This window comes from Muntiacus reevesi, chromosome 1 (assembly GCF_963930625.1).
Source record: "Muntiacus reevesi chromosome 1, mMunRee1.1, whole genome shotgun sequence".
Taxonomy (NCBI): Eukaryota; Metazoa; Chordata; class Mammalia; order Artiodactyla; family Cervidae; genus Muntiacus; species Muntiacus reevesi.
The window spans coordinates 57128513-57142580 of NC_089249.1; the positions used below are offsets into that span (position 1 = coordinate 57128513).

Sequence of the window (14068 nt, forward strand, 5' to 3'; positions counted from 1 at the left end):
TCAGATTGCATCCAAACTCAGAGAGTATATATTTTGGGGGGGGGGGGGTGGCGGTGAACACCGCATTGCAGAGAAATACACAGCCTGAGCTTGCCTCATTCACCACTTTCTTCAGGAGCATTTTGGATATTAGAACAAACCCGCCTAGTAATCTCTACTCTTCAAAAATTTTCAAAATTGTTTTACAATATAAAGCTAGCCAGCATCACGTATATAACTAAAGCAGCCAGTGAGGTGCTTTCCCACTCTGGTTTATGTGCAGATTTTATCACACTAACCAATCAGAAACGGAAAGCGTTCTATTATTTTGGTAGCATTATTTACTAAATTGCACAAAAATATATGATGCTTTTAGATAAAGTTTCTTAAAAATTGTTTTCTGGGTAAATTTTAATCATAGATTACATATTCTGGCTTTAGAATTATGTGTAAGAGACCTAGTAAGAATAAAATCTTTTCTTACAAAGATGAGAATGTGATTTAACAGGAAAAGATAGCATAAAACCATGAAGATTAAAATTTTTAGTCCTTAATGAGAGAATAACATCATTACATTTGGAGTATAAAAAAAGACATTCATGGAAATCCTCCTTTTCTTCACTTTCTTTTAGATGTGCATTGTGGCAGTCATATAACCTGCATCCAGCCTCCTACACGTCTATTAATACATGAGGGAAATACCCGAGACATTTCTAATAGTTTAGTTATTTTTCACCAAAGCTGTTGCTTTCCAATTAATGCAGTGTGATATGCACTAATTTCCCTGATAATGAAAAATTAGAGATTAAGTTCACCTACAATACAATCAGAAAGAAGAAAATGCTAAGAGTTCTTGAGTAACTAGGAATGATGTGGCTGCTCTGCCCTCTGCCTGTGCTGGGACATAAACCAGCAAATCAAAAAGCATCAAGAGCAACCTTGGCCAGGTACAGAGGCTAATGCGTTTCACAGTCACCAAGCTGGCCAAAACAAAACAGCATTTTTTGTTTAAATAAATCTCATTACATTGTAAGTTCTAGGCATAATGTATAGACGGGATTCATTTTTTTCTTAATTAACCTCACTCTCTAAATCAGACTACAGGGTAACACATACCGCCTACAGCAGCCTTTGTTGGTACATTAAGACCTTCCACACTTGGTCCTTGTTCTGCTGCACCTGAAAGTTAAAAATATTGATGTCAACCCAGAAAACAGATTCATCAAATGTGCTTTTGAATATGTAACACATCCAATTTGTTCAGTACTACAAATCTTATCCAGGCAGATCAATGATTGTCTTTTCTTTTCAGCTCCATATTTTATCACTTTAAGAATTCTAATTTAAAAATCCATTAAAATAGAAGTGTATTTTGTATCCAGTTGCTTTGTTAGTGGTCTCCCTAATCATTATAATTTGGAATCCTACCTTATGGTCTGGTGTTTTAAAGTAAACTGTTTTGAGATACCTAGTACATATGTGGACTATACACCCAACCCAATATGTTAACATTTGGCAAGTCTAATATGAATCCAATCAATGATAGAAACCTAAATTTTCAGTTGCCAAGAAATCTGCTGAGTTTTCTAGTTGATCTAAAAAACTGATCCTGGTTAGGAATTCCATTAAGGTTTTTATTTTTAAAATATGTTGTTCTCTTAATTTTATTACCTTAAAATGGATAAACAAAATGTAGCATATTCATGCAATAGATGGGATATTATTTGGCCGAAAAAGAAATGAATGGACTTTCCTGACCCCCTTCTCATGTAGAGCTGAATGACTCTCCCTTCAGGGTTCTCTACTTGATGAAAATGTCACTTATTGTCCAACCTTCCAGCAAATCCTTGCCTGAAGGCTTCTCAGGACCATCACCTGATCTGGAGCTTGGTGACTCTTTAGTCCCTCCTGTTACACGAAGTTTCTTAAAGCAGTTCCACGCTTGACTCTCACAGGCCAGCATGTCTGAGGGGCCCACCTGCCAGCAGGTCACTGATTAGGTGAAAAACTATACCTTATTGTTGTTAATTTACACTAATTTTCTGGCTAACAAAAAATGCTCAATTTTAAAACAGAAAGTATCGATGTTTTGATCCATGGGTGGTTTTTTTTAAATGTAAGCAAGTGATGTAAGTAGATTTACAATAAACATAACCCTAAATTAAAATGACCAAATGTGAATTATGAGACATTGACTATTGACAGAATGCGTGCATGTGTGCTCAGCTGCTTCAGTTGTGGCCAGCTCTTTGCAACGCCATAGACTGTGGTCTACCAGGCTCCTCAGTCCATGGGATTCTGCAGTCAAGAATACTGAAACAGGCTGCCATTTTCTCCTCCAGGGATCTTCTTGACCCCGGGATCGAACCCATGTCTCCTGCATTGCAGGTGGATTCTTTACTGCTGAGCTACTGGGGAAGCCCATAGTTTTCTAACCTGGAATCTTGTTTTCTGATTATAAGATAGCTCAGTTAGTAAAGAATCTGCCTGCAATGCAGGAGACTCCAGTTCGATTCCTGGGTTGGGAAGATCCGCTAGAGAAGGGTTAGGCTACCCACTCCAGCATTCTTGGGCCTCCCTTGTGGCTCAGCTGGTAAAGAATTCACCTGCAATGTGGGAGACCTGGGTTCGATCCCTGGGTTGGGAAGATCCCCTGGAGAAGGGAATGGCTACCCACTCCAGTACTCTGGCCTGGAGAATTCCATGGACTGTATAGTCCATGGGGTTGAAAAAAGTGGGACATGACTGAGTGACTTTCACTTTCACTTACTTTTCTGATTATAAAAGTAACATATACTCATGATAAAAGTTCGGTCACTTCAAACTTGTATCATGTTGAAAGTAAAAATCCTCAGCAATTTCATTTTCCGTGTTAACTGCATGTGTGATTTTGGCTACCTGTTTTTTACAAAAGTTAGGTCATACATACTCCATGTTCAGTAATCCTCTCTCTCCATTTTATAATGGACCATGGGCATCTTTCCCTACTCCTGGTAGATGCAGGGGTCTCATTTTCTAGGCGTTCCGCAGAGGCCCAGGGCGCTACAACACGAATCTCAGGGTTACCTTCACTGCTTGCTGGAGGGGTGTCCAGGTTCCTCGGAGTTAAAGAAGGTTCTGGCTGTGGTGACGCCCACCCTGTGCTGCTCACCTGAAGCCAGGGGATAAAAGTCATTACCAGCAAAGCACGAAAAGTCATAAAAAACAAACTTCAAAAAAAGTGAGTCATCAAGTCCAGTCCTCATGCCAGGGGAGCGGGTTAAGCCCCACATCCTGAAGGGTGGGAAGTATACTCATGATTTGGAATTTTCTATAAGGAAGACTGTCCCTTTCCTCCATTCCTTTATGCAGTCATCTATTTGTATCAGTAATCGACTCGTGGATATTGGTCAATTCTTTGTATTACAGCCCAGTACTATCATTATTTATTTTGTTGTTCAAATGGATCCAGCTCTGACCACCGGGACCTCTTCCAGGTTGGCTCCCGAGTCCTTCAGCCGTGGCCTCGTCCAATCCCCCGCCCTGGCCTCCTAGCGCTCCCTTACTTCCAGTACCACTGGGTACTCCAGGCTCCTCTGCCCCTGCAACTCCAGTCCTGGAATTGGTCACCTCTCCAAAGGTAGCCCTAGTTCCTTCTATTGGAGAACAGCATTTAGAAATGAGGGTGTGGGTGCTGGGTGTGCCTGTCATTCTGGGGTGTCTCTGTCTCTAGGCCTCATAGTGAACAGAGCTAGGCCATACGCCTTGTGTGTGTACACCAACCCACACGTACACACAGATCTACAGTTAGTTCTCCATCATGTGCTCATTCTCTCAATAGCCTTGAGAGATGTTCTACGTACACAGCTAACAGGCGCAATGAGATTCAAATTTCTTTTCAAATCTGGGTTTAAAAAAATGTCTTCATTCTTTCTTTTGGCTACACCGTGCAGCTTGTGGGATCTTAGTGCCTTGACCAGTGATCAAACTTGCACTCCCCACATGGGAAGCGCAGAGTTGTAACCACTGGACTGTCAGGGAAGTCCCCCAAACTGTCTTTGTCAATTGCAAAGCTCTGAACTGCACTGGACAGGTCCCTAGTAAGACCTCTGCCTCCCAGGAAGCTCGGTACACGGCGTGGGACTGAACTCTAGACGGCAGGAAGCGAGTGAGCAGAAGCAATGCTACCTCCAGACTGTAAAAGGCTGGGGCACTGCTTCCCTGGATGTGGATGTCCGTCCTCCTCCCATTGGCCGGCAAAGGTCATGAACTGGAGTGGCCACTCTGGACCCTGAGATGGGAGCCACACAATGAGATGAGCAGCCCTGGATGACCCTGAACTACTGCTGGGAAACTTATTTCTCTCTAAGTGACTGTTTCAGTGCTGTGGGTCACAGCAGCTTGGCCTCTGTCCTAACTGAAACACTTTAAATACAGGCCCTTTAAAATTTATATCAGGGGAGCACCCTTTAAAACTATGTAAGGTGTAACACATACCTCAGGAGAAGCATGAGAGGCGAAAAAATCTTCCTCCTTCGGTGGCGGGGACGAAGGCGGGACCACACAGCTATCAAGCCACAGCTGGAACAGAACACACAGATCGCTCAGCACTTCACCTGCTTTCGAGGGTTTATTTAATACAGTTCCCTGCCTTTCTAGAGGCCTGTCTGCTAAAGATTCATACTTTCCATTATTATAAAGCCAGGGCCCCTGAGTACATTTTAGCAACGCATAGATCCAGTAACTTGTGCTGCCAGGCCCTGTGGAAGGCAAAAGGCAGTTCCCCAAGCCATTTCTGAAAAGGGAAGATCAAGGACTTCACGTCTAGGTGCATGTTCCAAAGTACCGCCAGTCACCACGCTTTGTGGATTCCTCCTTCATGAACTCGCCTACTCTGCAATTAACTTGGGACCCTAGATGTGCCGCCCTGCCTGGACACGTGTAGAGCAGCAGTGTGTCCCCCACGGTGCGATGCTCAGCGCCCTGGTTTCCGCCCCTGCTGCAGGCACCGGCCCTTTCTGCGGTCTATTGACTGGCACACTTCCATGCTTTTGTGCCTTTTGCTGGCATCCGTCATTCACGATGGCCCCGATCTCAGTGCTAAGTGCCACCTCGTGTAACTAAGCACAGAGATGCAGTTAGATGAGCTTCACTCAGCTCAAGCCACAGTGCCCTTGGCCACGGGCTCAGAGTCAATGTGTCAACAATATGCACTGAAGAAGGTGTCTTTATTTTTTTCAGGAATTTTTTTTTTTATGTGCATCATTTTTAAAGTCTTCATTTAATCTGATACAATATTACTTCTGTTTCATGTTTTGGTCAAGGCATGTGGGGCCTTAGCTCCCCAACCAGGGATTGAACCCGTGGCCCCCACTGCAATGGAAGGCAAAGTCTCAACCAATGAAAGTGAAATGAAAGTCACTCAGTCGTGTCCGACTCTTTGCAACCCCACGGCCTATACAATCCATGGAATTCTCCAGGCCAGAATACTGGAGTGTGCAGTCTTTCCCTTCTCCAGGGGATCTTCCCAACCCAAGGATGGAACCCAGGTCTCCTGAATTGCGGGCAGATTCTTTATCAGCTGAGCCACAAGGGGAGCCTGACAGAGTGGTCATAATTAAGAATGATGCCCACATTTCTGACTTAGGCAACTTGGCAGATGATGATGATGTCAATTATTAGAGCTAGGAAATACTGGAGAGGGAGTATGATGGAAGGGAAGATGATGAACATATATATTTAGTCATAATATTAAAATATTAAGTCATATGGTGTAGCTAGCTCTTTTTTATAAATATCTGTTATACCTTGAACTATAAATCTTATAATGTTAAAAACCTTTAAACTTTTCGCTTTATGGATTATTTTCTTCCTAAGTCTATTGGCACATTTTTATTATTAGAAATAGATACAAAGAACAACCGAAAGCCAGGGAATTCCTTGAAAAAGGTGTCTTTAAACAAAAAGCATGTAAAATGAGGTCAGTGCTGATCAGCTGACAAATAAAAGTGACGCTGCAGGACTGCCGCATAGTGTTCACGGCAACGATTTTGAGCAGGACGGTAAATGATGACAACCGGCTCCACGCCGTTTCCTTGTACGAGAGTCTGGCCAGGAGGCACGGCTGGGACGTGAGGGACTCTGCCCGCTGAAACACACACGTGGGCTGGAGACCCGCCCCGCGGCCGTGCTTACGTCGGTGCCGTGCTTCCGCGTGGCCTGCGAGGCCAGCGCCTTGAGCCGCTCCCTGTAGAGCTGGGCGGCGCGGCTGTTGTACTTGGCGTTGGTGTCGCTGGTGTCGCACCCGTGCTGATGGAAAAAGCAAGACTGCGGAGGAAAGGACGCGGGTTAATGGCAGGGCTGCGCTCAGTCTGAAACCATTACTATGAAGGGCCTTTTTGAAAATACTAGTGAAAACCAATACAACTTGAACCGTGAAAGATTTTTAGAAAATTTTTCCTTGTAGAAGGAGTAATACCTTCCACAGACGTAACATTAATATTCTGGTAGAAGTAGACGTGAGATATGCCTGACAGAACAAAATAACCGGCCCCTCACTGCTCCCTAGAACACCTCCTTCATCCTGAATGTTATCTGGGCACATGCTTTCCACTCAGGACTGCGTCTAACTTGAGCGATTGACCTTAGCTTAGAGTCCTACTAAACCGGACTAAATTTTCTTTTCTTTTCTTTGCATCTGTATGAGATGATTTAATTATGTGTTTAGGCTCTGCCGTGTGGCTTGCGGGATCTCACTTCCCCAGCCAGGGACGGAACCTGGGGCATAGCAGGAAGAACCCGGAATCCTAACCACTAGGCCACCACGGGGGCTCCCTAAGATGGAATGTCTGATAAACGAAGTAAGCAAGAGCCAAGCTAACCCTCTCCTGGGTGAGCACTATCTCCTCATCGGGGGAGGCCACAGCACAGGCACGGTACTGAAGCAGGGACTTATTAGAGGACTCTGCTCGCAGCATCTCTGAAGGATCTCTGTACAGACATGATGACAGCATTCACAGCTTAATTAAAGCAGGTGTTTTAAAAGCCTGTGTGAGTGATCCTTTTGTGAATTCAACGGGACAAATTATGGTACTGGGCACCCACACGTACCACCAGGTCCTGTCAAAGTTCTTAGTGGGTACCATCGCATCAAACCCTCATGGCCACACTCTCAGACACCTGCTGTTTACAGACGAGCCTGAAGCAGAAAGGTCCAACAAGCTGCCCAGGGTCACACAGACTGGCGAGGGGCAGAGCTGGCATTCAAACCCAAGCTTCTGCTTGAGCTGAGCGACCGCTGACTGACCTGCCCCCCTCCACTCCCCAGCATCAGCTGGCTGAGACTGACGCTGCTCTCTGGAGCTGGGTGGGGGCCCTACAGCCTGATGAAGGTTTAGAAATAAGGACAGAGACTATCGAACCCACAGTATTAAGGTGAAGAACAAGGTTGTGGACATAATGAACATGGGCGTGGTTTTCTAATCACATGCTTGAAATACTGAAGGCTTACATTCTAACAGGGGAATATTTCTTGGAAAGTGGAAAAAAAAAGAAACTTAGTTATTACCATACTTTGTAGCCTTCCAAAGATCACCCCTACCAGTCAAAAATCATAGTCCTTGGTATTTCATTTCTCTCACTAGGGAAAACTAAATCAAATTTAAATTTAAAACAAGCTGACTGATGAATTTAAATTTCATTTTTCTGCTTAGGGGACAGTAATGAAGAAAAAGGCCGAGACACTGATCCAAAGGAAACCAGTATTTTGAAAATTATTTTTTTAGATTTACTGTTTTAAATTTGAATATTTAATTGAAGCTCGATATAAATTTTACTTGAAGTGGATACCAGTTTGATCTCTGATACTTTGAGTATTTATTTTTATGTATTTACTTGGCTGTACCAGGTCTTAGCTGCAGCATGCGGGAGCATTGCTGCGGCATGCAGGATCTAGCTCCCTGACCCATGATCAAACCCGGGACCCCCAGCATTAGCAGTGTGGAGTCTTAGCTGCTGGACCACCAGGGAAGTCCCTTTCTAAAAAAAAAAAGTGCATATGTATTTATTTTTATTTACTGATTTCTAATACTTTGAACATTTAATGGTATGTCTCAGGGAATTCTACTTACTCAACCTATATCATTTTGGCATACTGCTATAAACTTATAATGGTATTTTATATAAAGGGAGATTTTGCTGGCTAGGTTTGTAAGGCTGCCAGTTTAGTGTTTTAGAAATCAGATCTATTGAATTTGTAAATGAAGTTTAAAATGTTTGAGGATCCTTAGCTAGGTTTGTAAATGGGGTTAAGGAAATTTGCTCTTCTATTATATATTAATTGAACACTTCAAAAGCTACTTTCACAGAGAAATTACTAAGTTTATAAATTGATACATGATATTTATATACTATATTTGAAGATTTGGAAAATGGCTTTTTTAATTTGTAGATTTAATAAATTGAGATGAAAGAAGCTTGAAGCATTCCATCTGAGTACAAAAGACACCCTCAGACATTAAAAAACTGTACTATCATAAAGAAGCCTCCCAGTTCCTCTACATCATCACTTCCTATTTTCTTTTTCTTCAAAGCACTTACTACCACCTGTTACTTTCTTGTTTATTTACTTCGTTACTTGCTCTCTGTCTCTGTCGGTAAGGGAGGAGTCTCAGTCATCTTGTCCATCACTGCATCCTAACCCAGTGCTTTGTGTACATCAGGTTTCTAATAGATTTCTGGATAAAGAAGCCATCTGGGTCATCCAGCTCACAAGCCCACTGTGTCTTCCCGCCGTCCAGCAGAGCCTCCTGAACTCTTACGTGCAAATGCTGAACTTCTTTACGAGTGCAACACACATGTGCACAAAAAGAAAACGAGAAATCTGAGATGAACTTACTGCATTAGCATTTCCTCCAACTTGCATGCATCGCAATTGAAACCAAGACCAGTTAGAATCCAACTCTGTAGATCTAAATGGAAAAAAATATTTTGAAATGTTAATACTGTTCCTCCCCAGAATCAAGTCACTCGACTCTTAAGGATAAGATTTCCTCAATCTGCAGGATCCTGAAGAAGTCTAAGTTTCCGTTAGCAGTGACACATGCTTCTGGGATGCTGGGGCTCCTGGGTGAATGACAGTTGGTACAAGCTGCTCCTGGACCCTCTCACCCTTCCTAGAAGCCAAGGCTCCGAAAAGAGATGCACTGTTTGGAGTTTTTCCAGGTCAGCTATTGATTCGAACAGTTTGACCCCTAACAGCAGCCGGAGGATGCTCACTGTCTTATCAAGTAGAAGGGACCCACCCAACATCACCACCATCAGGAAGGGGAGAAAACTAAGCATTTAATGTTGCTGAAGCAAAAACTGTGTGCCTCTGACCGCCACCATACCTTGTACCCTACTTGTTTGTAATCTAAGAGCAAGGTAAAAGCAGTGATTATAGTCCCTAACTATAAAAATTCACCAAGTGATCACTGTAGACAATATTAGAAATCTTTCTATTGAATCCATAGACATGAGCAAAAAACAAGGCTGTCCCTACATTCAACACTAGCTTGTCCCACACTAACTGGTAAGGAACATGGACATTTTGAAATGGGTATAGGTTGAAGCTCCATCCATTACTAGATGGGCAAGGTAGAAGGAAAAGAAGCTCCATATTCATCAAAAAATATCCTTTTATGCTCCCTTTCCTGTTTCTCTTATTTCTCTGCCTATTGGTATAATTTAATTTTTGCAAATGTTAGGACGTTATTCTGAAGCCAATAGCTACTTTAAGATTAATACTAACACATATTATTATTATTAAATATACATAGGACAAACTGACTTCATGGTAACATATAGAAAGTAAAAAATTAAACCCTACTTTATAATAAACAGATTTCTTATAAAGACAAAAAAAATCTTTCTTTGTAATCTGAATACCAAGCAAGGTGATTAAATTATGTATATTGTTCTGAAATTCTTTCTCTGAAAGATCTTGCTTAGTCACCACACTTTCATGAATTCCCCCAGGCTGAGTTAGGGGCCACCCCCACCTCCTGGGACGCAAGGTGGCAGTCAACAGCACAATCTCTGGAGGGAGCTTTAAAGTGCAAATCTCTGCTCTGTCTTTACAAGCTGTATGGCCTTGGAGAGATTACTTAACCTCTCTGCGCCTTACTTTCCTCATCTGTAAAGTAGGGATAATTATAGTACTATCTATTTCACTCTTATAGAAATTAAATAAGCTAACATTGGAAAGGTGCTTGGCTCACGGTCATTACCATATGGCTAAAGTTCTCATCACCACCATCATTATAATCACCAGCATCACCGTCACCACCATCACCAGCACCATCACCACCATCACCACCACCACCACCACCATCACCAGCACCATCATCATTATAATCACCAGCATTACCATCACCACCAGCACCACCATCATCACTCTGGTGACTCTGTCACACTGTTATAAGCAGCAACCTCCAGAGGACAGGAACACCCCATATTTTTCTCTCAGCTGCAAGCATAGGCACATAATAGGTACGTTGCTTTAAATATTTTTAGAAGTCCTAAAATTGAGGCTATAAGTACTCAGATTTGCTAACCTGCCTCATAACTTTTAATCGTAAACTAACTTAAAACACACACACACACACACACACACACACACACAACAAGTATTTCATTTTTTTTATACAAAGGTATTTGTATTTTATTTATCTATTTTTGGTCGCACCTCATAGCATGTAGGATCTTAGTTCCTGGACCAGGGATCAAACCCGTGCCCCTTGCACTGGAAACTCGGAGTTTTAACCACTGAACCACCAGCGAAGTCCCCAAGCCAAATATCTCTCTCTGTATATTTCTTAGAAATGAAAGTAAGAACTGATTGTGCTTAAACTGACCTGACAGAGATTTTCTCTGCTAACATTGGAATTTCAAAATAAAAGGTTGATGGTACTGGACTCTGAACACAGTCAGCCTTAAGAGGACACTCAAACTGCTTGTCAGTTCCCATTCCTACAGGGGGAGGTGACTCCCCGTAGGTTGCGTCTCACCTTTAATTTAGATTAAGAGGAGTGCAAAAGGCAGGAGTCTGTGACAGTGCTAATAAAATGTAAAGCAAGGGAAGCAAGAGAAGTTGGAGAATTAGTGTCCCTTTAACAAAATAGCTTCTGTTAACAAATTAGGTCAATGAAAAAACAGTTTTCCCACAACTTCTGTAATCCTTACATGTCAAGACATAGCTGCCTTAAAAAATGCATGAATTAGCACCGATGGCTGCTGTAGTCAGTATTTTATTTTATTTTTTTTTGGTAAGTAGAGCATTTAAACGGATTTCAGAAACTTATGAAATCAGAACGAATAAACATGACAAAGCTATCCTGGAATCAAAAATTTTAAGTGGAGTAAATTACACCGTAACTAGTAATCTAGACTCTCACAGACAAGCCCAGCAACGGCTTCCAGGCAGCCATTTGTGTATAACTGGCTTGATGGGCTAATTCAAGGTCACGAGAGGTGTTGCCTTTCTAAGCTAACATCATAAAAAGGCTCTCCTCTTGCATCCACTAAGCCGGCACCCAGATAATTCAGATCTGATCACTGTCAACAAGCTGGCGGCTTGCCACGTGCCAGGATCCATGAGAGTTCATTTGCTCACTCCTCCCAAAGCCCTAGGAAGAGTATAAGCCTTCTCGTCTCCACTTTCAAGGGAAGGAGATGGACACAGAGAGGAAGGAGCACAGCCACAGCTAGTAAGGGATGGCAGCGGGACTCAGACCCCCAGCAGCCAAGCCCCAGCATCCTCACTCTCAGGGCCCACCCAGCACTGCCTCGTGAACCTCGGGGGCACCCACTATGCCCAGGACATCAGTCTGGTGCACCTCCCGGGTGCACCCCTCATGGGCCTCAGGAGTATAATGTTTCAGCTCCCAGCCTGGCAGTCAATCAAGACCCTGCCAAGGTCACACAGACCTTCCCCTCTGAATCTAACTTCTCATTTTCCTATGCATTAAAAACTAGCTACCAGAATTCCATTTCTTCCCATCTCTACACCTTTTCTTTTGTTTGTTTGACTGCTCTGGGTCTTAGTTGCAGTGGTGGCGGCGGTGGTTTAGTCACTAACTCACGTCTGACTCTTGCGACCCCATGGACTGCAGCCGGTCAGGCTCTCCTGTCCATGGGATTTCCCAGGCAAGAAGTCGCCAGTTCCCTTCTCCAGAGGATCTTCCTGATCCTGGGATCAAGCCCATGTCTCCTGCATTGCAGGCCAGTTCTTTACCACCGAGCCACCAGGGAAGCCTCTTAGCTGTGACCTGTGGGATCCAGTTCCCCGACCAGGGGTTGAACCTGGGCCCCCTGCATTGGGAGCACAGGGTCTTAGCTGCTGGACCACCAGAAAAGTCTCTCTAGACTTCTTCTTACTGTCCGAGTGCTGCCCTCCGTCTCTCCATTGTCAAAATCGCACCAGGCCTTTGAAGTTCGCTGCAACTGCTACCTTCTGTTTAAACTTTGCCTAATTGTCCAGGCAGGAGACACAATGCTATTTCTTCCTATCGTGCTCTGTAGAGACCACCTTACTGTTTATATTGTATTTGTACCCCCAGCCTAACAACGGTGATAGAAGGTTGAGACCCCCTGCACCTCTCACGGCTGGTGAAACACTTAATGGTGAACTAGAGAAGAAACACGGCCAGAGAGGAGCTTGGGGAGACTTGGTGTCACAGGCCCTGCGGGGAGAGCTCTGGGCCTGGGCCGGGGGTGGGGGTGGGGAGGGGGCGGGGCCAGGCCACCAGGTCCATTCTGCTGGCGCCGCCCAGCGCAGTTGGCCATTTCTGCAGATGCCTAACCTCCCTTTCCCTTGTTGCTTGGCAAAAAGCCAGAGTTCATGATTTTTTTCCTTTGCAAACTTATTGGCTTGAAATTCTACTTAAAAAAACCCAAAACATAGCTCTTATTAAATAAACATTCCACCCATGCCAAACTGTTAATATGTTCATGCCCAGGAGATGCGACTTTGTGTGTGTATGTGTATGTGTGCACACATGTGATGTGTGGCCGGTTTGCAGGGGGAGAGAAAGAAGAGGGAACGGAGTTCTAGAGGAGGGACTTTCACTTCCTACTCTAGGACTGTTTGGATTCTTTTTTTCCCAATGAACTAATATTTGTAATTGCTTTTTTTTTTTTAATCAACGAAAAATGTTTAAACAGCAGCCCTTCACCTCTGAAAAAAAAAAATCCTTAAATACCTTTATCATCCTTGACTTTCTCCTGCCCAAATTTGCGACTGCTGCCCTCAGGTTATACATACAGAGATTTTTTTCTTCCTTAATGGCTGTTTTTGAATCATGTACAAGCATCGTGATTCATCCGGTTGTATTTATCTAACTTTTCCAAGGGTGGTGATTAAACCTGCAACAGCCCAGACAGACCCTGCAGTCCAGTCGCGTCAGGCTCTCAGTCAGCCCTCCCCTCAGCTGGGGACACGTCAGAAAGCCACCCGTTTCCTGGGATGGTTTAAACTGGCAGTATGCTGTGTGGTGGGGAAAAGGGAGGGCCCCTCCGGGGGGCAGGGCCAAGCAGAGAGGAAGAGAGCCAGCTGCACACGGAGCCTGGGCATCGCGAGCTCCGGGCAGAGCGGGTCACCATGTAACTGGGGGGAAAGTACACGGAGATAAACTTGCCCTGGCAACCACACCCCTCCACATTCGAAAAAGATACAAGGGCTGGAGAGTGTTAAAAATATCCTGCATCTAAGGAAAAAGAAAAGAAGACGGGAAACTGACAGATGCCCTGAAAGTAGTAAGAACACACAAGAGAATTCCCTTCCCTAAATCATTGCCGACGGAGTTAAACGGGTATAATATTTAACCCGTTCTGCTCCCATGGACGGAGGAGCCTGGTAGGCTGCGGTCCATGGGGTCGCAAAGAGTCGGACACGACTGAGCGACTTCACTTTCACTTTTCACTCTCATGCATTGGAGAAGGAAACGGCAACCCACTCCAGCGTTCTTGCCTGGAGAATCCCAGGGACGGGGGAGCCTGGTGGGCTGCTGTCTATGGGGTCACACAGAGTCGGACACGACTGAAGTGACTTAGCAGCAGCAGCAGCTCTTAT

General features: G+C 44.1%; 1 protein-coding gene across 1 annotated transcript in view; it reads right to left on the bottom strand.

Moving 5' to 3' along the window:
* Positions 1-14068, bottom strand: part of ARFGAP3 (ADP ribosylation factor GTPase activating protein 3) — a 49966-nt gene that overhangs the window by 26550 nt on the left and 9348 nt on the right. The window contains exons 3-7 of the mRNA XM_065945060.1: positions 8855-8927; positions 6154-6285; positions 4456-4539; positions 3046-3130; positions 1096-1158 (exon numbers count right to left, since the gene is read on the bottom strand). Of these exons, the coding sequence (XP_065801132.1) occupies positions 1096-1158; positions 3046-3130; positions 4456-4539; positions 6154-6285; positions 8855-8927 (437 nt within the window). The remainder of the gene's footprint in view (positions 1-1095; positions 1159-3045; positions 3131-4455; positions 4540-6153; positions 6286-8854; positions 8928-14068) is intronic.